General features: G+C 40.1%; 3 protein-coding genes and 1 long non-coding RNA gene across 4 annotated transcripts in view; 2 read left to right on the top strand and 2 right to left on the bottom strand.

The window, feature by feature from the left end:
- LOC148158002 (uncharacterized) overlaps positions 1-24,332 on the bottom strand; it is a 277,765-nt gene that overhangs the window by 36,360 nt on the left and 217,073 nt on the right. The gene's annotated exons all lie outside the window — the stretch shown is intronic.
- The window catches only part of LOC106930933 (uncharacterized), an 83,676-nt gene that overhangs the window by 50,659 nt on the left and 8,685 nt on the right, over positions 1-24,332 (top strand). The window contains exons 2-4 of the mRNA XM_088008291.1: positions 17,097-17,185; positions 18,798-18,886; positions 20,515-21,015. Of these exons, the coding sequence (XP_087864417.1) occupies positions 18,856-18,886; positions 20,515-21,015 (532 nt within the window). The 5' untranslated portion in view covers positions 17,097-17,185; positions 18,798-18,855. The remainder of the gene's footprint in view (positions 1-17,096; positions 17,186-18,797; positions 18,887-20,514; positions 21,016-24,332) is intronic.
- On the top strand, positions 252-12,730 carry LOC106910877 (GTPase IMAP family member 8-like). Its single transcript, XM_088008287.1, has 6 exons — positions 252-318; positions 634-1,353; positions 9,834-10,553; positions 10,648-10,781; positions 10,883-11,555; positions 11,646-12,730. The coding sequence occupies exons 1-6, from the start codon at positions 300-302 to the stop codon at positions 11,828-11,830; spliced, it is 2,451 nt and encodes an 816-aa protein (XP_087864413.1). The 5' UTR covers positions 252-299; the 3' UTR covers positions 11,831-12,730.
- LOC148158005 (uncharacterized) lies at positions 6,968-8,520 on the bottom strand. The gene has a single exon (XM_088008290.1). It carries the CDS (start codon positions 8,052-8,054, stop codon positions 7,002-7,004), a length of 1,053 nt encoding a protein of 350 aa, XP_087864416.1. The 5' UTR covers positions 8,055-8,520; the 3' UTR covers positions 6,968-7,001.

Genomic DNA, 24,332 nt, shown 5'->3' with positions numbered 1-24,332 from the left:
ATTACCTCCTCCTTGTGTCGACAAGTTCTCCAGATCCTTGCTGATGACCTAATTATTCTATTCAGGTGTGGTGCAGCAGAGGCACATCTAAAAGTTGCAGGACACCGGCCCTTGAGGACTGGATTTCGACACCCCTGCAGATGCAGTGATTCTAGTCTTCCAGCAGATGGCGATCTCTGACCATGTTGACTTAATCTACCAACTATCAAGCGCAACGACATCCACCTTTGTACTATGGACTTCAACAAGTTTAGCGAGAACAAACAAGTTACAAAAATCGACAGAGTGAAGCGAATGAAATGGCTGTTTCCAACTCAGGTATGTGACGTTTTCATAAACCTTCCTTAAATTATCCTACCTTGGATTATACTTTTATAAACTCTCATTTTACTGGCTGAATATGTTGAATTCACAGTCTTTGACTTCATTGAATAAATGGAAAGTGGACTAAATGGCTTCGTCTGATTTTCTAGATAATGTTTTAGGCTTATTTTGTGTGAATATTATTGATATTTACTCTGTTACACAAGTGTTCCAATAGTAATATACAGTTGAATAGAAATTAAATTTTGTGCTGCTCTATGCAAAGTAGATGTTAACTGTATTCAAATAAGGACTTTTCTATCTTTACAGCACAAAGCCAACCTGGTGCAGAGTTGAGGATTGTGTTGATAGGAGGACGATATAATAACCTTGTCAGGGGTAAAAGTTCAGCTGGAAACTTCATCCTGGGTCAAAATGCTTTTGACACCAGCAGAAGAACAGCTCAGAGTGAAGCGAGGCAGCAGGAAGTGTTCGGCAGACGAGTCACAGTGGTTGATACTCCAGGATGGAGGTGGGATGACTCAAGAGAAGAGACTCTAAAACTGGATCAGATAGAAATCCAGAATAGTGTCAATATGTGTCCACCAGGACCTCATGTATTTCTTCTGGTTATTCCTGTTGATTTACATTCATCTCAGCGAGTCAAATCATCACTAAAGCAGCACTTGGAAATTTTAAATGCAGACGTTTTCAGGCACACCATTGTGTTGTTCACTGCAGTCGCTCCATGTAGTGATGAAGAGATTGAGTTCAGAATCAGAACAAATCCAGTCCTGCAGTGGATTCTTCAACAATGTGGAAACAGAAAACATTTTCTCAACATCAGTAACAGAGAAGATAGAGATCAAGTTAAGAAGCTTTTAGAGAAAATTCAGACCCTGATTACAAACAATGGATTCAGACACTGTTCTGTTGACAGAAGTCAAGGAGAAACTCTGAGAAAAGAAATGAGAGATTTGACTGAAAGAGCCTCAAAAAGGTTTGATCAAGTCCAGAAACAAAGAAACAAACTGAAGCTACAGATTGAAGGTAGGTTGGAAGTTACTTTTTTTTCTAATAAACTATAGTGCTGCTTACCATGTAAATGTTCGTGGGTAATTGCATCAGCTCAAGTTTGGCAGATAAAACCATTTTAGTTTGTATATAGTTTAAAAAAAACTACATATACTATGAAAATTTCTAAACTACGCAAGCTATACTGTACTAATTTAAGTTCAGTTCCCCAGTTGCACTGGGGCTTTTTGTGGTTATATGCATTTTTAGCGACTAAAGAGAAGTGTCAGTAAATGTGAGGGAACAATAAATCACTCAATCGATCTCTTAAAACTGTTTCCCACTGACTTCTGAGATGATGATTAGGTTTCTGACTTGAAGAGATAATAGTAAATCCATTTCTCACATAACTAGATCTATTTCTTATGGAAACTGATTTATTTTTTATAAAAATAAAGTTAGCCAGCACATGTCAATTCTGTGACATGTGCTGGCACAGAAATGTAATAAAAAATGAAATTGAATAATTTTTCTTTACCTTCTTTACCTTAATTAAAAAATTAAGCTTCATCCATTTTGAGATAAGACCATAGTTTATCTGCCAGTTCAGGAGTTTGAAATCTGCCACTCCAGAACCATTAGCTTGACTCATTAGCTCAATTTATATTGTTTAAAATTAATGTAACACGGGGGAAAGCACCCGGATTGTGACTGAGGACGTGGCCCTAAAGCCAACTGGTAGACTACTGAAATATCAAGTGGTCTAGAGTTTCCCAATTAATGATACCCAGGTAGGTCTGGCTGAGAATGAGGAAACAGAAATAGTATACAAAATATGTTTTATTTATACATTCTTTTACAATATTAAAAATAGACTTTATTATTCTAATTTAAAACGCAATAGGCTCAAAAACCCAGGACCAGACTAGAAGCAATTGGAACCAAAACAAATGCAAACCAAATTAGTAGAAACACAAAATAATGTTAGACAAAAGAAAACAAACCCCGCATTGCCCCAACCCAGTCCCAAGGCTGTGCCCAGCAAGCTAATAAAAAATATAAAGAACTATGCATTGTTCGTGGTTCTGCAATATTTGTGGTTCTGTATGGTTTGTGGGAGCATAATAGGCAACAGCAGCAGTCTGCAATACCAAAAGAAAACAATGACACATCTGCTGACAATAATAGACAGGTAGAGTAATGACATGAAAAATCCATTTATCCTACCAGTATTAAGTGTCCACGATCCGAACACTCACAGCAACCCGATGAGCACGGCGCCAGCGCTCATCTGACCTGAGAGCCAACTCAACTAACGGACCAAACAAACACACACAGATTGGCGTGCACACCCGGTGCCTATATACGCTTAATGAGCCCGACAAGGCTGTGAACGGAAGTGACGGTGGGGAACGGGGCCTAGATGTGTTCAAAGGCCCAAACCACGGTGGGAATTTACAACCACTAGATGTAAACTACATCTTCCAATAAAACCACCCGGTTACATCCTACCCCCCCTCTATGAATCGGTGACCCACCGATTAAGTAAAACTATGACCAAGGTCGAAAAATGGCTGTAGCCATGCTGCTAACACCTGGAACCAGAGAACCAGCAGCCCCTCTGTCTTCACTCATAGCTGATCTTGGGAGATGCTGAGGATTGGAGTGCTTGCCTGCAGTTTTACGGGTGGACTTTCTAGGGGCAGCCCTAGTGCTCTGAGGAGTTTGCGAAGCTGACGGCACCTGAACAGGTGTTCGAGCTGGAGGCCTCTCTGATGGTTCTGGGACCACAGGCCTGGGTGGATTACCAACAGCCTCTCGGCACACCAGCCAAGATCCCGACTCCACATCCTCCTCATCACTGTTCTCCTCCGGTGCTCTCGGTGGCCAATCATCATAGCAGGTCTCTGAAGGTGACAGGGCAGGCTTTATGGAGGTACGGTGCACTTGTCTAACAAGGTGAGGCTTATCAACTGGAGCAATTGAATATACAACACCACCTGAACTTGGCGCCCTCACAACTTTGTACATTGTAGACCCCCAGGCATCCTGGATCTTTCTGCGCCCTGGGCCAACATCACGCAGATACACTCTTTGTCCAACTTGAAGTGGCTCACACCGGACTTTCTCATCATGCCTCACTTTTCTCCTGTGGGCTGCCAACTCCACTCTGCCTTTAACAACATCAATGGCCACATTTAGGCGCCTCCTGTGCTCTGCCACCCAATCACACACTTTAGCTTCTGTGGGCTCAGGAAGATGGCCAAGCAGAAAATCCACTGGCAAGTGGGGCTCTTGTCCAAACATGAGGAAGTGAGGAGATTCACCAGTCGACTGATGGGAAGTGGTGTTATAGTGGAAGACCAGCTGTGGGAGATGTTCTGGCCAATTTCGCTTTTCATCTGGAACTAGGGAGCGAAGCAGATTGAACATAGTTCGATTAAAACATTCACATTGTCCATTTCCCTGCGGGTGGTAGGGTGTGGTGCGACTTTTCTGAACTCCATACAACTCGCATAACTGTTGTACTAGGACACCTTCAAAGTTCCTCCCCTGGTCAGAGTGGATACGGGCCGGCACTCCAAAACGGTAAAACCACTCACGAACCAGGACCTTTGCCACTGTCGTCGCTTTCTGATCACGAGTAGGGATGGCTTGGGTGAACTTCGAAAATACATCTGTCATCACCATCACAAGCTCCCTTCCATCACGGGCTGGTTCCAAAAGTGTAAAATCGATGGCCAGCAGCTGATTTGGTCTTGAAGCAAGCAGGTGACCCATAGGAGCTCGAACTCTTGGCTGGGTGTTCTTAGCAAGGGTACACCTCTCACACTGTTGGCACCAATCCTTTACATCTTTATCCACTCCTGGCCAGAAACACCTCTGCTTCACCACATCAGTCATCCTCTCGACCCCCTGGTGGCCATGATGTTGATGAAGCTCCTGCAACACCTCTGGTTTTAGACTCTCTGGGAGAAGAAACTGAAGAACTTCTTCTCCACCATCTGGTCTCCAGGTGCGCCGATACAAAAGGCCTTCCTTCTGGACAATTCGGTCCCACTGTTTCAGAAGTCCACGGGCGCCCGGCCCTAGACACTCCTTCTCAGCCCGGCTCGGCACTCTTTGCTGCTGCCAAAACTCCAGGAAGGCTGAAATGGACGGATCAGCCCCTTGAAGTAGGCACAGATCGTCTCTGCTGCGGGATGGAAGGACAGTGATCGCCAACTGCACAGCATCCTCCTGCACCCCCCTCGACATCTCACAGATTTGTTCTGGAATGGCTGTCCCTGGGAGGTGGTGGTGTAGTTGTGTTCTGTCCCCACTTGTTGATTGCCTTGAGAGGGCGTCAGCATTCTTATTCACACGGCCTGGACGATATCTGACCGTATAGTCAAATGCAGAAAGTTCAGCAACCCATCGATGCTCCGTGGCACCCAATTTGGCAGTGTCCAAATGGCTCAGTGGGTTGTTGTCAGTCCAAACGACACATCGGTGGCCCCACAGGTAATCCTTGAATTTTTCAGCCATAGCCCACTTCATGGCCAACATCTCAAGTTTCATGGAGCTATAACTTTTCTCAGCAGCATGCAAACTGCGGCTGGCATAGGCAATGGGTCGTACTCGGCCACCCTGTTCCTGAGACAACACAGCTCCTAGTCCACTGTGGCTGGCGTCGACCTCTAAAATAAAAGGCAGGGAAAAATCAGCAAAAGCAAGAGTGGGAGCACTTACAAGCTTGGCCTTGAGCTCCTGGAAGCTCCTTTCGCAGTCTGGTGACCATGCTCCTCCCAATAGTTTCCCTCGTCCTCGACTCGCCTTCGACCCAGCATGTTCTGAAACAAGACGATGGAGCGGGCCAGCCAATTGAGGAAAACCTTCTACGAACCTTCGATAATAATTGGCAAATCCCAGGAATGACCGCAGCTCTGAGACATTTGTAGGGTGAGGCCAGTTTGACACTGCTGCAATCTTGTCTGGGTCCGTGGCCACGCCGTCCTCAGAGATGAGATGTCCCAGGTACTGCACCTGCTTTTTAAAGAAGTCACATTTTTCCAACTTGACCTTCAATCCCTCTTGTTTCAGGCAACTTAACACCACCTCCAGCCGTGCCAGGTGCTGGTCAACACTGGAAGAAAACACAATAATATCATCCAGGTATAGCAAGAGTGACTGACCATGCTGAGCCCCGAACATCCTCTCCATTAAACGTTGGAAAGTTCCTGGTGCATTACACAACCCGAATGGCATGCGATTAAATTCAAACAGGCCAAAAGGCGTGCAAAAGGCCGTTTTTGGGCGATCAGTCTCTGCAACTGGAACCTGGTTATAGCCACAAACAAGGTCCATGGTTGTGAACCAGCGGGCGCCTGATAGAGAGTCCAATGTTTCCTCTATTCGGGGCAGTGGAAAAGCGTCTTTTCTGGTCTTTTTATTAAGTTGTCTGTAGTCCACACATAGGCGAAGACTGCCGTCCTTCTTTCGGACCAGGACAATTGGCGATGCATAAGGGCTACTGCTCTCTCTGATAACCTGGGTTGCCAGCAGCTGGTTAATATGAGACTTAACTGCCTCATATTCAGATGGAGGGATACGCCGATACCTCTGCCGCACAGGAACATTGTCTAACAATGGAATGCTATGCTCGATTAAATTAGTAATACCAAGGTCACCATCAAAAGCAGAGAACACAGACTCATACTTTAGCAACAATGTTCTCACCTTATGCTGCTCTTCACTGTCCAGCATAGAGAGATTAAGTGATGTTATCTTCTCTCCAACCGAACCAGTCTCAGCAGCATGGGACCTGACTGCAGCCACGACTTGCTCCTGTGCACAAGGAACTTCCTGCAACTCTGACGGTAAACTGACCACTTTTACAGGAGACAAGAGACCCAGAGCACAACGTGGTCTTAGTGTGACTGTACACACCCCTACATTCACCACAGGAACATAAACAGTGCCCCGAAAAACCTGCAAAAGGGAAGGAGACACTAACAAACCCTCAGGTAAGCTAAACTTTACATCCAACGGCTCAATTAATGCTGCCCCAGCCAGCGCCAACATGGCTGAACATGTGGCAGGTACAAACTTAATAGTGCCTGCAGGGACTTCAACAGGTCTTCTACCACGAAGTTTTGCAACACTGGTTTGAATATGGCCTTCTTGAACCTCAGTCTGCTGACATAGCTGAAAGGCAGGAAGCCAGGAAGACTGTGCCCCCTGAACAGATTGAAGATTAAACAAATCAGGGCCATACTGGTCAAATAGCTGAAGATAGTAGGCCTTTATTACATTCATCCCGATTATGCCTGGTATTTGAGGTGAACTGGCCTGACCTGGAGGGTCCCTAACAACAAGGATCCCTCTTCTGGGGATTACCATTCCACACACCTCAATATCAGGCTCGAGATAACCCAAGTACGGAATATTCAAACCGTTTGCAGCTCTCAACTCTAACCAATGGCATACCTTTAACTTATCTGGAAAATGCTTTTTAAAGAAGCTTTCTGAAATGGTAGAAACCATAGAACCGGTGTCAAGAATACACTGGACTGGAACCCCAGATAGTTTTACAGTGACTTGAGGGCACGATGCAATTAAACACTCCTTCACCTCTTCAATTTGGGGACCCACCGAGCCTGAACCACCCCCTCCTAATGTCTGGCTCCTAACACTAGGGGGAGTTAGTTTTCCGACCGCTGATGGCTAGGGGTGGATTGAACCTGAGGGGCACCACTTGTGCGTGGAGACTTAAAACGGCCACGAGTGGTACAATACCGGGCAATGTGGCCTGGTTGCTGACATTTGTGACAAATCACACTACTAGAACTGGGAGGCCTAGCCACAGGGGGCTGCTGCATAGCTGCAAGGGATTGACTAATCTGGTCCAACTGTTCCTGCTGTTTTTGTACAATTACAGTCAGAGTAGCAAGTTGAGAGGCAACAGAACCAGTGGGAGAGTCAATTTGGGGAGGGGACACACTGGCACTCTGTACAGCACAAAAAGAGGGGACAACACTACTTTTATTTTCCACCCCGCCCTCACGCTCCCACGTAATTGCCTCAGCTCTAACCTCCAGTAATGTACACCTTGGATTATCACGAGCATAACGCTTTAACTCTCTACGCAGGTCAGAATTACTAACATTTTGAATAAATTGATCACGAAGTAAAATGTCAGCATTTGCCATAGCATGAGGAGAATTAGATTTAACTTTGTCCATCAAGCAAAACAATGAATGAGAGAATTCCTGCAAAGATTCACCATCTAATTGTCTCCGTGAAAAGAAGTCCTCCTGTAATGCGACATACGACTGTTGGCAACCATACAGTTCTTTTAAAATGGTGAAAACAGTTTCTGGATTCTCACGTTCAGCTGAGGATCTATATTTAATCTCATCTCGAGCTTCACCTTCAAGATGGTCAAAAATGAAAGCAGCCTGATCTGTGGGTCCAACATGGCGGACTCGCATGCTGGTGCGAACCTCTTCTATCCACTCCTCCACACCGACACCATGAGTTCCTCGAAAGATTGGACACTTTCGCTCCCTCGGCAGGTAGATTATGCGATCAGTTGTCCTAGTGTTCATCGGAGCTCCACTTGTACTCGGGCCAGCTTGTTCATCCTCCTGTTGATTTAAATTTGCTCGTGCAGAATCCCTCTCCTGCTGCAGACGGCTCCTTTCGGCCTCCAACTGCTGGACTCGAGCCCGGAGTTCTTGAAGTTCCTCAGCCATCGCACCAGGAACGCTGATCCTCGTTCACAGGCGGAAATATCCAGCCAGGTCCCACGGTGTGCCTACTGTTGCACTATTATGCTCCCACACTCTAAGCGCTCCAAACAATGAATGAATACAGCAATAATGCTCTCTACTAAAGCACCACTACCACAGAACCAACACTATCGGTAACAGAAATGAATGTAAAAATATGTATACTATCTGTTCCAACAGCCAGATCCTGCCAACAACGCCAGAAAATTGTAACACGGGGGAAAGCACCCGGATTGTGACTGAGGACGTGGCCCTAAAGCCAACTGGTAGACTACTGAAATATCAAGTGGTCTAGAGTTTCCCAATTAATGATACCCAGGTAGGTCTGGCTGAGAATGAGGAAACAGAAATAGTATACAAAATATGTTTTATTTATACATTCTTTTACAATATTAAAAATAGACTTTATTATTCTAATTTAAAACGCAATAGGCTCAAAAACCCAGGACCAGACTAGAAGCAATTGGAACCAAAACAAATGCAAACCAAATTAGTAGAAACACAAAATAACAAAATAATGTTAGACAAAAGAAAACAAACCCCGCATTGCCCCAACCCAGTCCCAAGACTGTGCCCAGCAAGCTAATAAAAAATATAAAGAACTATGCATTGTTCGTGGTTCTGCAATATTTGTGGTTCTGTATGGTTTGTGGGAGCATAATAGGCAACAGCAGCAGTCTGCAATACCAAAAGAAAACAATGACACATCTGCTGACAATAATAGACAGGTAGAGTAATGACATGAAAAATCCATTTATCCTACCAGTATTAAGTGTCCACGATCCGAACACTCACAGCAACCCGATGAGCACGGCGCCAGCGCTCATCTGACCTGAGAGCCAACTCAACTAACGGACCAAACAAACACACACAGATTGGCGTGCACACCCGGTGCCTATATACGCTTAATGAGCCCGACAAGGCTGTGAACGGAAGTGACGGTGGGGAACGGGGCCTAGATGTGTTCAAAGGCCCAAACCACGGTGGGAATTTACAACCACTAGATGTAAACTACATCTTCCAATAAAACCACCCGGTTACATTAATATGAAACAACAAAATAGTGCACTGAGCTTTGTTTATTTTTGCTTTGATTTTGTTTCGTTGTTTTTGTCCTGCTCTTCAGTTAAATCCTATTGGCAAAATCCTCGACATCCTGGTAAATTAAATCTAGAACCTCTACTGTTCTTCTATGTTGAATGTAGAAAATGTTCCAGAATTTATGTTTTCTGTGAGAATATCACATATAACTCACAGAATAACATCACTGAAGTTTCTCTTTTGGGATATGTTTGAACATCATTTGAAGAAGAGCATCAAATCAAACATAAGATATAAAAAACAATGTTATTGTCTCTTAGTAAAACACAAGCAGAACTTTGTGTTTCTTTCCAGGAAAATGTTTAGAAAACCAACACAGTGCGAGATGAATTAGACCAAGTACTCTGTAAAAAGAAATCCCTCTTGCTCTCTTTTACAAAATATTTTAGCTGTTCACTGCCTGCTGTAAATTAAACAAAGGGCACAACAATCACCCAAAACAATCTACATCACAGAGTTCATGCAATATATTCATCACCTGATTATTTTTTGGCCTTTCTGTTTTAACTACCAATAATTAGCAACTGTTTAAGCTTTGAAACTTTTTGTCTGCCTTCTGTTGATCAACCCTGCTCTAAATAAAGGCAAGTGGCAAACTTTCATAAATTGAGATTTTTTTTTCCCCCTGTTTTGTTGGCTTAGGTGGAAAAGTCCCTCCAAACCATTTGAGAATATTGATGATTGGACAGTCATATGCTGGCAAGAGCTCAGCAGGAAACCATATTCTAGGAAAAAATGTGTTTAATGTCAATGAAAAGATTGACAGAAGAACAACCCACAGTGAAATCAGCCATGGTGTGGTTGAAGGAAGGCGGCTCACAGTGGTCGATTCTCCTGGTTGGTTCTGCATCAACGCCCTTCAGGAAACCAGTGAGATGGATAAACTGGAAATAGAGAACAGTGTGAATCTGTGTCCTCCAGGACCACATGCTGTGCTGCTGGTTATTCCTGTGATGATCAATGCTGATGATTCCTATCTGAGATCTGTCCAGAAACATATGAGTCTGTTTAGAGAAGAAATCTGGAAACATACACTGGTTCTGTTTACCTATGGAGACTGGTTAGGAGTGAAGACTGTAGAGGAGCGCATAGAGAGTGAGGAAGGTCTGCAGTGGATAGTGAACAAGTGTGAGAACAGGTATCATGTCCTGAACAACAAGGACCACAGAGATAAGACTCAGGTAAAGGAACTACTGGAGAAGATTGAAGAGATGTGGGCAGGAAATGAAGATCCTTACTATGAAGTGGAGCTGGACCGAGCAGCAGAGCTAGAAACCAAGAGAGAGACTGGAGACAAGATGGCCAAGAGGTTGAAGACGATCAATGAGAGAAAATCAAGAGTCCTGAGAGAGCTGATTGGAGGTAAGAAATAAATAGGACATATTTTATAATGTAGTGATGTAACATAAAAGTTTTAGGATCATATTTACTGTAATTTTTTATTTTTATTTTACAGGTGAGAAACATCCAATCACTGACATCAGGATTGTTCTAGTTGGCCAGAAATGTTCAGGGAAAAGTCTTGCTGGAAACATGATTCTGTTCGATGATCTGTTTAATATAACTTTTAACAGAGCTTGGTTGAAAAAGGTAACACAACATGTTGACAAAGCAAAAAGATCTAATACAGTCTAACATCCTAGGTGTAAAGTATAATAGATATATTCTTTGTTTGTTTTTTATGATTTCAGACCTACCAAGATCAAAGAGAAACTTCAACTTGTGTGAAACATGAAGGAAACTTTGATGGAGTAAAAGTCTCAGTTGTTGAAACTCCAGGCTGGTTCTCAGACCCAACACCACCTGACTGGATCAAAGATGAAGTTCTCCACAGTGTCTCCATGTGTTCTCCTGGACCTCATGTTTTTCTCCTGCTTGTTCCCATCCTCAGATCTTTCACAGAGAAAGATCTCAAAGCTCTGCTGGAGATCATGAATCCATTAACAGAGAGAGTGTGGAGACACTGCATGGTTCTGTTTACCAGGGGAGACTGGATCAATGACGTCCCTGTAGAGAATTACATCGTCAGAGAGGGAAAGGAGCTCCAGGAGCTTCTGGAGAAATGTGGGAACAGATACCATGTTATAAAAAACTTTATTTTTGATTATCCTGGTCATGTCAAAGAACTGTTCCAAAAAATTATTGATATGGTTAAACAAAACAAAGGATGCTTCACAATTAAACCCAAACAAAAGAAACGTCCTATTCTACCTTCGCAAACAAAACAGATAGAAGAGGAATGGAACAGGAGAGAACAGGAGCTGATAGAGAGAGTAATGAAAGCTTTAGCAAAGGAACCAGAAAAACCAACAGAACCTCATGTGAGAACAGCACAGAGCAAAGATGACTTTGACATTCCCAACAGTAAGTTTTATCTAATAATGAATTAATTTTGACTTTACAGCCTTTATTTCTGCATTCTTGTCTTGAATAACACTTCTATCTCTGTTTCAGTGAGTGGAGATGTTGCCTCAGATTATGGGAGCATTTCAGAGAAACAGAGACGACGAGCTCATGACCAAGTTGCTGAATGGCTGAATAACAAAGTGAGAGAGTCAGAGATCAGCTCTGGGATCGGCAGCATTTGTTCCTCAAACACTTACATGGAAAACTTTGATGAAAGTTCTGAAATTGATTAAAGTCAACATGCAAATTTAGGAAAAGAACAAAGAACTCACTTCTGCTAAAGGTTTGTAAAAATATATCTATTTAAATATGTACTTTTAAAACTAATCCACAAAAAATGTAGGCATGTTGACAATTGATGGGTAATATCTCTAGAGCGGTAAAACATTTTCATATTTCTTTCTTATAAATGAACATCCTACTTAGTTTTATACACATTGAACTTCAATATTTAAATAGTTTTCATCATCTTGATGTAGATCCCATTCTACTTTCTGTTAGATAATGTTCTGTTCTGTTTTTTGTCTTATTGAAGCAACTTTGGAGAGTAAATGTAATTATTGATTGAGATTTGAGAGAAAATACATATCAGTAATAACATCTGTTTATCTTTTATGATTAGTTATGTAAAAGTATTACTCCTCATATATTGTACATGCTGTACCTTCCTTTTGTGTTTTGTACCTTGCATTAGATTTTCATTTAACATTTTTAAAGATGTAATTAAAAATAATCTTATCTGAATGAGTTGTACAAAGATTGAAACATTAATTTTAAGAAGTTTATTTGACCTCAGTGTCTGATCATGAAAGGGTTAAATGGTTTTTTTTATAGACGAAAATGGAAAAAGGAGCTGATTCTGAAATTAGCTTTAGAGCTATATTTTTTTAAACTAAAGAATATTTCAGGTATGAGTTTTTAAGCTTTAATGTCCTGATTGTAAACCACTCCTTGTTAATATAATCAATGATAGCATCGGTATGAGAAGAACAGATGTGATATCAACAATCTTTTTTGGTGAAACTGAAGTTATAATAGCTAATTGTTTGAGTGTCTGACCTTCGGGAACTGAGTTCCATTTGTTATGACAAACTTTGTTTTATTTCAATCAATAAAGCAATCCATCAATTTTATCTAAGAAGCACCCATTCATGTTGCAGCCATCTTGCTGGAAACACATAACAAAGGGTATTTCTGAACTGGGTTTGAACCATCCTGGGTCACACTCTGCAGGTGCAAATACCAGAGCTGTGACGTAAACTGAAACTGGTGGGATCCTCCCTTTTCCTCCCCTCTTTGTAAGAGGGCTGGTGGATATTAAAAGCAATGTACTTTCATCTTTTGTTAGCCAGGGGAGTCATTGCTCATATTCTTTGCTTAATTTCTTAATAAAATAATAATCAAAATGCATTTTGATTCGTTCTTGATGGACTCAGAGTTTCACCTTAGGTAAGATTTATTTATTTCCTTAACACATTCATTATACATTTTAACTAATACAGGTGCAGTAAACATTCTTAATATTATTTGCTAAACTGCAATAACAGCCAAAAGTAACTTCAGAGTATCAAAGCATTCAGCATGTGTAGACCAGGGTTAAATTGAGCTCATCTGTCTGAATCAGCCTCCCTGATGTTGTTTCAGTCTATCTTCAGATGGAAACTTTATACTTCCCATTTACTCTCAAGCTTTTCTCAGCCTTTTATGGCTGAGGGGAATTTTTACTCCACAAAACCAAGCAAACTACCTTTGAACATTTCTTGAATATACTGCCATTAGGATGGGATGAAAACAAAGCACAAGTCTTGCAGTTGCTCTTAGTAAGCATTGCATAGCTCCACAGTATCACTGCCCACAACGTTAGAATGAAGCTAACATGTTAAAACCTCTGCTAGCGGTTCATCTTAATTTTTCAACAAGGTCAGAAAATCACAATAAAATATTACTGGTTTTAGCTTGATGTGGTCAAGTTAAACCCAGTAATAAGAAACGACATGGAAAGTGGATGCTACTGTACTGGATGTGAATAAAATGAGAGCTAGACTTTTCTCTTTGGCTCTTGGTGAAGGCAGACACTTTCCCCCCCTCCGCTCCTCCCCACACACTTTTCATCCTGCTGCTCTGCTCTTTCTTGTCTTGTGTTGTTTTCTTTTGAAGCCTCTTTGCATTTCCACTGAATCTACAAATTATGGTTCTGGTCAGCTGATCTCTCAATCCAATTGATGAAATTTTTTCAATGAGAAGAGGGAGAGGCCACGTGTCCTGCTGGAACTCATTACATGAAAATTTCTCATTACTCATTACAAAACATTTTGTCTGTCCACATTATACCTGGAAGACGTGGAGGACCTGTAGTTATTTGATTCATGATAACGGCATTTCTGCTGATTGGGCTGGAGGATACCTGACATCTCGACAAATTCAGAGGACTTCAGCAGCTGTTTCGGCCCTTTTTAAGCTGCCTGATTAATTTGTCTGTCCACGTTGGGCTGTCTGGTGAACGGTCAGACTAATATGCTGTGGGACCAGAGCCGCAAACTGAATGCCATTGATGCTGAGATTTGCAGGCATGCTGCAGGTACTGGAGTTCACCAGCAGGATGGAGTCAATCTTGGAGAAGTTACTAGTCTGGTCTGTTGGAATTAACAGAGATGCACCAAGAGACTTTAGGACAATGTTCTTATCTCAATTAGCTCTCATATGACTGCCTTTGTTGGTTGACTAGAAGATCTGTAAATAAGCTGCTCTTTCCTATCTCCTCTCTCACTCTGAATGACATCCATGAAATTGTACAGCCGGACTCAAGAACTTGCTCTGAGATAGTACCATCTTATCAGAAATTGTGCGTAGGAGACTGGGCTTCACAGACAAATATGCATGCATGTCTCATGATTACAGATACATCTCCCTGATGTAACTGCCTTCGCTGGCTTATGTCTTTGCTGTGTATCATCAGCTACATGTTCCAGTTTTTTCTCGTGTCATTTATTGCCCTGTCTAGTTTATTATTTTAGAAATTTTTGAGTACTCATTAATTCAGATCAATCTTTAGCTTTACACTTTTTAGACGGTTATCCACAGAATCTCCTTTTAGACTCTGGCTTATAAATCATGGAGGACTTGTATTTACCCACAAACTCAGAACAGGAGCATCTAGTTATATATTTACTCCACACTGAACTGGAATCAAACCTATTAGTTAGAACAAAAAGATCACTGAGAAACTCCTGGTGTACCTATTGTACCTTTATATTTACTTTCAATTACTTTAACCATAGAAACTACTCATTACCTTAGATTCTAAAGGGAAATGGGGTCCAACGACCCCACACACGTAAAACTTGTATCATTTGAGATAGTCCTATACGTTTGCCTCAGTTCTCGCACGCACAAGGGTTGAGTGACTGTTTGATTAATTTTTATCTGTAGTCTGTTCAGGAACACATGAGTCTGTTTAGAGAAGAAATCTGGAAACACACACTTATTCTGTTCACCAGAGGAGACTGGTTAGGTGTGAGAACAGGTATCATGTCTTGAACAATAGACTGGATTTGAAGACCCCTAGTCTAGTAATTTAGTTCCTCTTAAAAATTACAATCCATGCTGCAAAACTTGGAGTGCAAATCCAGAAGAGTTATATTTTTAATGGACACTTTAGATCAGGAGTTTGAAGCTCCATTCTTCTTTTGCTCATGGACTCCTACTTTTGAATGCATCCCTGTTCCAACCCACCTGGATCAAATGAATGGTTACAAAACTTGCTAATATACTAAGGAATTTTTTCTGCCTTTTAAGTCAATTTGTTTTTCATATTTACTTTTATTGTATTACTGTTCCAAAGAAAATGTGCAGTTTAAAAAGGAAAGCCATTCCTGCTGGTATACATAGGGAAGGTGTTTTTGAGATTAATCCAAATAATACCTTACCTCCTTTAACAGGGCAAAATCATCCTGATTCAGAGTTCAGATTTGTGTTTATAGGAATCAGTTTAAATTGATTTCTCAATTATCTTGGGTCAAAATGTTTTTGACACCAGTAGATGAAAAGCTCACAGGGCAGTAAGATAACAGGAAGAACTTGACAGATGGCTACAGATGTTGATATTCCAGGCAGGAATGGAGAAGAGAGAACCCAACCCACCTGGATCAGATCCAAATCCAGAACAGTGACCATCTGTGACCTTCAGGACCTCATGTCTTTTTTTCTGGTCGTTCTCATTGGCTTGTATTCACCTCAGTGTCTCAAACTAATGCTGGATGAACACCTAGAGCTTTTTAATGTAGATGTTTTTATTCACACAACATACGGCAGAAAGTAATATACGAGTTAGAAAACATTGCCTAACCAAAGTAGGTGTTTCTAAACTGCATGAAAATAATGGCTTATGCTCTCCTAACAGCACAAAGCCGCCCTGCTACAGAGTTGAGGATTAGGAGGAAGTGTCATTGCTTTTAAATTGTTTTGTATTTGTTTTAAACTTGTGCATATGTATTAATTAGCTTTATTTTTGTGGTACAAGGTTGTTGTTGTTGTGTGTTGCAGACTTCTGCCCAGGTCCCTCTTGAAACTGAGATAAAGATCTCAACAAGGTTCACCTGGTTAAACAAAGGGAATAAAAAAAATTTAAAAACTGTAAATGCATCTCAAGGAAGAACATAAAAATAAATACAAATTGAAACTTTCACACTAAAATGAAACTTACACACTAAATTTCCAGATGATAGATGATAAAGGGAGGGGAGAAAGTATTTTTTCTGTCTATCTTAAAGTCTTTTAATAATATACTAGTTAATTCACTACAATAACTTTGGTCACTTTTATCAATTGTTTCATCCAGTTTTTGTTTCCTCAGATTTTTCTCAGAGGCTGTATTGTGAAATTGCCTAAAAGCAACAGAACTGCTATTAATAACAGTTTTACATAATAAGGTCTATGAGCAATAACATTCCTGAGTCTAAAACTATGGTTTGTGCTGCAATACGTTTCTTAAAAATCACCAGTCAGCACTTTAAATATGTACACTGCTGATTTACAAATTTAAAGTGGCAAATGTGTCAGAAAAATGACACAGGGTCTATAAGAGGTTGAATAGAAAGTTTATCAAAAATTGAAAGACAGGAGGAGCTCCATCAGCATAATCTGATTACTAATGTCAGATTTTATTTTCCACACAGAGTCTTGTTTTTGCTTTACACTTTATTTTCACTTCAGATCACTATAGGTAATCAAATATTTCAATATGTAATCAAACAGCAAATTCTTCTAATGAGTAAATATTCATTTTCCTTTGTAATTTTACACAGTAGGTTTTATTCTACTTTTATTGATAAAACTATTTGTTTTGTTGATTTGTTCATTTTATTGTAAAATATTTGCTTTTGATAGTTACAGTAGAAATACAGTCATTGTGTTCATCTTGCAGCCGCCTCTATGTCTGACCTTACCAACCAATCATCAAGTGGAACAACATCCACCTCTGTTATCTTTACTTTCATTTAGGAACTGGTTTTCTGGGACCAACAACAAGCAGAAACGTCGGCAGAGTGAAGCTAATGAAATGGCTGCTTGAGCTGATATTTCCAACTCAGGTCAGTAAAACTTTTATAAAACTGTCAATTTTGATCCTATTTAAAATTTTGTTTTTCTGAATATTTTAGTTGCTGAATGTGTTGAATTCAGAGACTTTGGCTTTCAAATTGGACAAAAAGGGTTCCTATGTTTTTATAGTTATGTTTGTACTGTTTGCTTTGTTGTATTAATGTTAATAATTAGTTTACAGAATATACAGAATATATGAGTTAGAAAACATTGCCTAAGCAAAGTAGGTGTCTCTAAACCTCATGAAAATAATGGCTTATCCTCTCCTAACAGCACAAAGCCGCCCTCCTACAGAGATGAGGATTGTGCTGATAGGAGGACGTGTCATTGCTTTTAAATTGTTTTGTATTTGTTTTAAACTTGTGCATATCTATTAATTAGTATTTAAGGTTGTTGTGTCTCCCAGAAGTCCCAGTTTCAAGAGGGACTTCTGGCCAGGTCCCTCTTGAAACTGAGATCTAGATCTCAATGGGGTTTACCTGGTTAAACAAAGGGAATAGTAAAAAAAAACTTTAATGTATCTGAAGGAAGAACATCAGAATAAATACAAATTGAAACTTACACACTAAAATGACTGCAGTCCCATTTGTCACAACAATAAGTAATAAAAAAGCTTTTCCATCTGTTGGTTCTTACTTTGGGCTAACTGAATCTCTTTCTAGATGGTAGGAGCTCAAATTTATTATGATTTATTGTGATTAATGGTGGGAACCCTGCCAGCATACCTAGATGAACCCCATATGAGGAAAACGAGGGCAGTCAATATGAGTCCCATAAGGGTTTGTCTGTGGGTTCCTGAGATTAGATTTAGAGCTATGATTATTTAATCTGCTGGTATTGAGAGTGAGTTTTTCTAATTTAAGATTTTTTTCAGGTTTTCATTTTCAAGCATTAATTTCCTGATTGAAAATCACTCCTTATAAATGTAATCAAACATAGTATAAGTATGTAGAAAACAAATCTGACATCAAGAATCAAGCTCTTAAAAACTGAAATTAAAGTTTCTAATTGTTTGAGTGTTTGGTCAAAGGGAACTGAGTTACATTCACTGTAAATTATAAACTAATACAGGTGCAGTAAACATCCTGAACATTACTGGATAAACTGCATTAACAGCCAAAATCCCTTTTAAGTAACTTTAGAATATTAAAGCATTTGACATGTGAAGACCAAAAATTAAAAAAATTAAAATCATTATGTTTTGCTTCACCATTTAATTAGATAGTGCAAATTATTCTAAGTAAATGTTAATTTTCCTTTTTTTTATTTGACCCAGTGGGTTTATTCTGTTAATTGATAAAAACCTATTTGTTTATTGATTTCTTAAGTTTCAGTTTTATTATAAAATATTTATTTTTATTTATTGTATTATAGGTGTTTTTGTTTAATTTCTCTGTATTTTATTTTTGTTGTCAACTGCTGTTGACATTACACACATTACACACAATGTCACATTACAAAGTAATGTGACATTGACAATAGAGGTTGTCACAGTAAAAATGCAGTGATTCTAGTCCCCCAGCAGATGGCGATCTCTGACCATGTTTGACTTTATCAATCAGTCATCAAGCACATCATCAACCTCTGCTCTCTTTTGTTTAGGAACAAATTTTATGGAACAAACAAAAAGCAGAAACCTCGACAGAGTGAATCTAACGAAATGGCTGCTTCAGCTGATATTTACAACTCAGGTCTGTGACATTTTCATAAAACTTTCCGTAAATGTTGTCTATCTTGGAGTATTTTTTTCAAACTTTCGTTGTAGTGGCTGAAAATGTTGATTTCCAAGACTTTATGCAAGAGATAGAAGTTGGAAAAAATATCTCCCTCTGCTTTTATAGTTGTTTGTGTTTTAGGTTTATTTTAAATGTAATTGTGTGTGTTAATGTTATTGATATTTACTTTTTTAGAAAAGTGTTTCAATAGGAATATACAGTTGACTTAGAAAGTACATTCTGTGCTGGTACTAACGTAGATTCCCAGATAGCACAAAATGAGTGAAACAACATTGAATCGACCATCATCTGAATGTGGACCTGCATGCATATTTGGGTTGATTTTATATTTAATGAAAGCTAGGAATTTATGTACATTTTTAGCTCTGATAGATCTACATCATACCACTAAAAGTTTCTTCACTGGTGTTAAACACTATTCTATTGGCAGATGATGGGTATCATGTTTATGTGTCATTCAAAAGTATCTTGCAACAACATATTACCAAAACTATGTACAAAAGGTTAAAAATGACAACATGGGATTGATATAACATTTTATTTAAGAAAAGAGGGACAGATCTTTAAACATATTTGACTCCTTTTTGACTGTCAGAACAACAGTCTGTTGTCCATGGATGAACACCACCATGAGGTTAAGCTTTGTATTGTATGAACCAGGGAAACAGTACAAGTTATGGTAACCCCAGTTTGACTCTGGTTGGCGTCACTTTGATTCCTTGCAATGTCTTCCTCTCATTCTGGCACGTAATGAAGCCACTTCTTGACAGTTTCGCTGCAGTCCTCAAGTGTCAGCTTTTGGTCAAACTGCAGAGCAGCAGCTGAGAAACACAAAAATAAAAGTGAGGAAGGTGCTGGTTAGAAAGATAAACATTTGAAAAGTTCTGAAAGACACTGAAATATTAAACAGTGTACTGGTTACAGGTCTGAGAACAAATACAAACCGTACAGTTCCCCCTGTGCACTCACTGTTAAATTAATAAGGACACACTAATGAATATTCATTCATATTTATCTTAATGTTAGTTGACTAGGCTATTAGCAACTTTTGCTAACAAGCCAACAGCAAAGTGGCTGTGTGGTTGGGACATCCCACTCATGTAAATGGTGGGGGTGGACCGCTCCACTCCTTGCAGTAAGTTGTAGATATTTGTGTGTCAATATATAACAAACATTCAGTAAGATTTTTTATGAATGAACAAGAAAGAAAATGTACAGAAAGGAATCACCACCCACTATCCTGTACAGTGTTATTAAAAATGTGAGAACCCCCACTCAGTAATGAAACGCTCTCACCCAGAGCTTCAGAGGAGAGGATGGGAAGGTGTCTGGCAAAATAACTGACATTAATTCAACATTCATCAGATGTTGATCAGACATCGGCATTTCAGTCATTAGATTTCAACCACAAAACAACATTGATTCAATGACACAGTTTCAGCGGTTAGAATTGGATGGTTGTTTGGTGGTTGGTCCACCATCAGTTGTTGACTTCAACCAAAAATCAACCATTCTGACTATAATTCAACGTTGATTTAACATTGTGTGCAATCTGGGTTCTAACTCAATATTTATCCTTACAGCACAAAGTCATCCTGCTACAGAGTTGAGGATTGTGTTGATTGGAGGAAGATTTAATGACCTTCTCAGGGGTAAAAGTTCAGCTGGAAACTTCATCCTGGGTCAAAATGTTTTTGACACCAGCAGAAGAACAGCTCAGAGTGAAGCGAGGCAGCAGGAAGTGTTCAGCAGACGAGTCACAGTGGTTGATACTCCAGGATGGTGGTGGGGATGGCCAAGAGAACAGACCCCAAAACTGGATCAGATAGAAATCCAGAACAGTGTCCATCTGTGTTCCCCAGGACCTCATGTCTTTCTGCTGGTCATTCCTGTTGGTTTATATTTACCTGAGCTTGTCAAATCATCACTAAAGCAACACTTGGAGCTTTTAAATGCAGATGTTTTCAGTCACACCATCGTTCTGTTCACTGCAGTCGCTCCATGTAGTGATGAAGAGATTGAGTACAGAATAAGAAGAAATCCAGTCCTGCAGTGGATTCTTCAACAATGTGGAAACAGAAACTGTTAGATATTTTTTGGTATTATCATTATTACTTTAGTTCATATTCAGTCTAATGTTAATCAGTATTATTGTGATTTTGAGTTTAAAGTTCTCTCTTCCTTATGTGTGTATAAACTGACCTGGAGGTCGCAACTGTCTGTTTCATCTCCATGTGAAACAGTTAACTCTGTGTTTCTCAGACCTTAACAACCAGAATACCTCCTAACTTAAGATGTTAATCTACATCTTTATTGTTAGTTTGACCTAGAGCTGAACTGGGCTCAGACCGTAGATCAGATATCACACCTGGCTGGTTTGTTTAGGTTAAATGTTTTACGACCTTTGTTGTTCTTCCTGACTGCCCCTTTTGGCTGTTCTGCTTTGACAATAAAAGAAGGAGCTCACGTGAAAGCAGATCAGAACTCTCTGTGAACGGCTGATGAGGTTGTTGATGGAGAGTTTTCCTTTTGCAAAAGCTTTGTCTATAAAATTCATATACGTTGTCTGTGGTCTTTTTATGTAGGTTCGAGAAAAGTACCTATCATTTGGTGCCGAAACCCGGGACCTCTCAACCCCCCGCTGACAGGCAGAGGAAGACGCGCTGAATCCGTGCACGGCCAGAGTCAACTGGACCTGGAAAGAAAGACCCAGGAAGCAAAATTCTTCGCTGGGCCAGCGACACATGTCCGACTTTGTCTGCCAGCGGCGGAGTGACGAGATCCGACTGGACAACCCAAAAACTACAGAAACGTAGGTGAATTTTAAAATGGCTATTTTAGAGGTTTGAGTATCCTTGTTAAACAGCGTTTTGACTAAAACTCTGGGGTTTGAGTATCCTTGTATGATGTCGCTCTGCTAAAACTCTGAGGTTTGAGTATCCTTGTATGATGTCGCTCTGCTAAAACTCTGAGGTTTGAGTATCCTTGTATGATGTCGCTCTGCTAAAACTCTGAGGTTTGAGTCCTTGTCAGATACCAGCTTGACTAAAGAAGTTATAAGGGTCCCAGTTGACAGAGTTTCAACTAAAGGCAAAAGGAAAGGCTCTTAGAGAGCCTCCTTACTTAGAGGACACCTCTTAAGGGTAAGTCCTCACGTAGATAGGAAGCTTATTATTACTGTTCTGTTATTACTGTGCTGATATTGCTGTTTGCTTGCTGCTTTGATGTGTGTGTGCGTGAAAGAGTGATTGGAGGTTTAAATACTGCTCAGTATTTTACCTCATATAAAACAGTAGGGTTGTAAGCAGCAAACCTCTTGTGGATGCAAAGGCGAGATTCTCCCACTCAAAAGAGTTGAAGTGGAGAATACCACAACAAGGTATTTTTAATTGCTGGCCTACTGAAAAGATCTCCAGTTCATAGGACTCCCTAGGAGTCAACGAATCTGGACTAAATTTAAATAAATAAAAGCTCAAATTGCAAGTAAGTTGAATAATGGGAAATGCAAATTCTTGTAATTCCTCACTTGTTGAGGGCCCCGATGGGGATGAGAAGTACATGCTGTCCAGATTTCCTGGTAGCATTGTACACATGAAAAAATGGAAAAAGAAATATAAAATAGATGGAAAACTAAAAATTGATCAATGGCAAACAATTGTGGGAATTTTGGAGAGTAGTGTTGCAAGAAAAAAGGGGATAAAAAAGGCTAAAAAGGAGGATGAATTAAGGTGTGCTAAGTTATGGTTAAAAGCAGCCATAGACAGGAAAGAACAAATTAAAAAGGTTAAAGACAAAAATTTGTAGAAGCAAAAAACCTATTTGTTAGACCAAAAGATAATAAAGTCATTCTAAGCACACAGAATGATGTAGTGGTGCGGTGAGCACAAGCTCCTGCAACCAACCCTCCCCCGGCCGCTGCAGCAGCTCCGTCTGCTCCTGTCTTAGTACCAGAAGAAAATGAGCCCATATTTAGAACAGTTCAAACTCCTTCCCCAGGCAAGCAGGCAACCTTACCCTCAACTCCTCCAACTCTCACTCTAACACGATCCCCACCTGCCAAACTGACCACAGATCCAGAGTCAGTTTTCACACCTACCAAAATTTACCCACCTCTCCCAGTCTCTCCACCACCATTATACAATGAAGAAAGTGCAGGTCCAAGTGGTCAGGGACATTCATATAATCTGAGAAAGTACAGAACTCCTCGAGTTATGTACAGTCCTGAAGGGACAGAACAATATCCAATGATTGAGGTCCCAAATCCTAATCCTAGAGATGGTCAGCCGCAACACATTTATGTTTTCAGACCCTGGACTTTAAAAGAGGCCAGAAAAGCTGTAGAAGGAATAACACCTGTAACAGAAGACCCCGATAAGTGGATAGAAGACATGACTGGATTAATCCATTCATATAGACTAAATGGGGTAGAAGCAGGAGAAGCAGCCATACCCTCATTAGGAAAGGATTGGGCAAAAGTGAGGGGACCACAGATGGGAGAAATCCTCAGCATGATCAGACTCTACCACACCCCAAAAAGTCAAACCACCATTTCAAATTGATGAAATGGTGGACACATGTGCAGCTTGTTATACGTTAAGTAAAAGATAAATAAATAAAAGAAATTGAATTTCGGTATGAAACCAGTGCATGCAAAATAATTTTTAATGTTACTAAAAATTAGGTTTAAGCCTCACAAGTCAGAAATAATTATTTTTAGGAAATACTGGTGTTTTGTTTTGTTTGTTTGTTTTGTTTTTGGCGTTCCTACACCTTCAAAGAAAAACCAGTTGAGAGACGTCTCACTGAAGTAAAAACATGGGAACAACTTCTTTATATGCTAAAAGTGGAATTATGACTTTCCTGAAGGAGGAGAAGCTGAAAAATAAAAATAATAAAATTCTCCCCAGAGAACAATGTTTAATATATTGTGTCGTAATTAGATTATAACACCAACTTGGTGAAATGATCCTTTGGCTGTATAACTGGAGGGGTCAGAGGTCAGAGTAAGGTACCGACCTGGATAATATTCCAGCCTCTTGACTCTCTTAGGCCTTTTTGAGAGGAGGGCTGCCCGCTGACCTCACAGTCTGCAGCACTAAGATCGACAAATTTAGAGAAATCCATTGTTCTCTGGTGAAACGTGACACAGATGAAGTTAACATAAACTTACATTCTACATTTTAAAGGTTAATATTGTACAGGTTAAAAGAGACTACAGCTTTTAACATGTTTCATGTTTATATGTGTTTGAATAAGGAAAGGATTTATGATTTCTTAAAAGGTTGGGTAATAAGTGGCTAAACACTATACGATCACAAGACAAAAGTTATATGGAAAATGTTTGTAAAAAGAAAAAAGACACAGAAAGCCAAACAAACCCTAATGGACTCTTATTTGCTTC

Source organism: Poecilia mexicana, unplaced genomic scaffold, assembly GCF_051168715.1.
Source record: "Poecilia mexicana isolate PSO_F unplaced genomic scaffold, ASM5116871v1 scaffold_8, whole genome shotgun sequence".
NCBI classification, from domain to species: Eukaryota; Metazoa; Chordata; class Actinopteri; order Cyprinodontiformes; family Poeciliidae; genus Poecilia; species Poecilia mexicana.
Note: the sequence above shows the minus strand (reverse complement) of the source record. Positions and strands in the feature narration are given on the sequence as shown.

What these genes read in the sequence shown, in the direction of transcription:
- LOC148158005 (XM_088008290.1), bottom strand. Translation starts at nt 8,054, where the DNA reads ATGGCTGAGGAACTTCAAGAACTCCGGGCTCGAGTCCAGCAGTTGGAG.
- LOC106910877 (XM_088008287.1), top strand. An exon ending in CCTGAGAGAGCTGATTGGAG is followed by an intron (nt 10,554 to 10,647) that starts GTAAGAAATAAA and finishes TTTATTTTACAG; the next exon opens with GTGAGAAACATCCAATCACT. An exon ending in TGACTTTGACATTCCCAACA is followed by an intron (nt 11,556 to 11,645) that starts GTAAGTTTTATC and finishes TCTCTGTTTCAG; the next exon opens with TGAGTGGAGATGTTGCCTCA.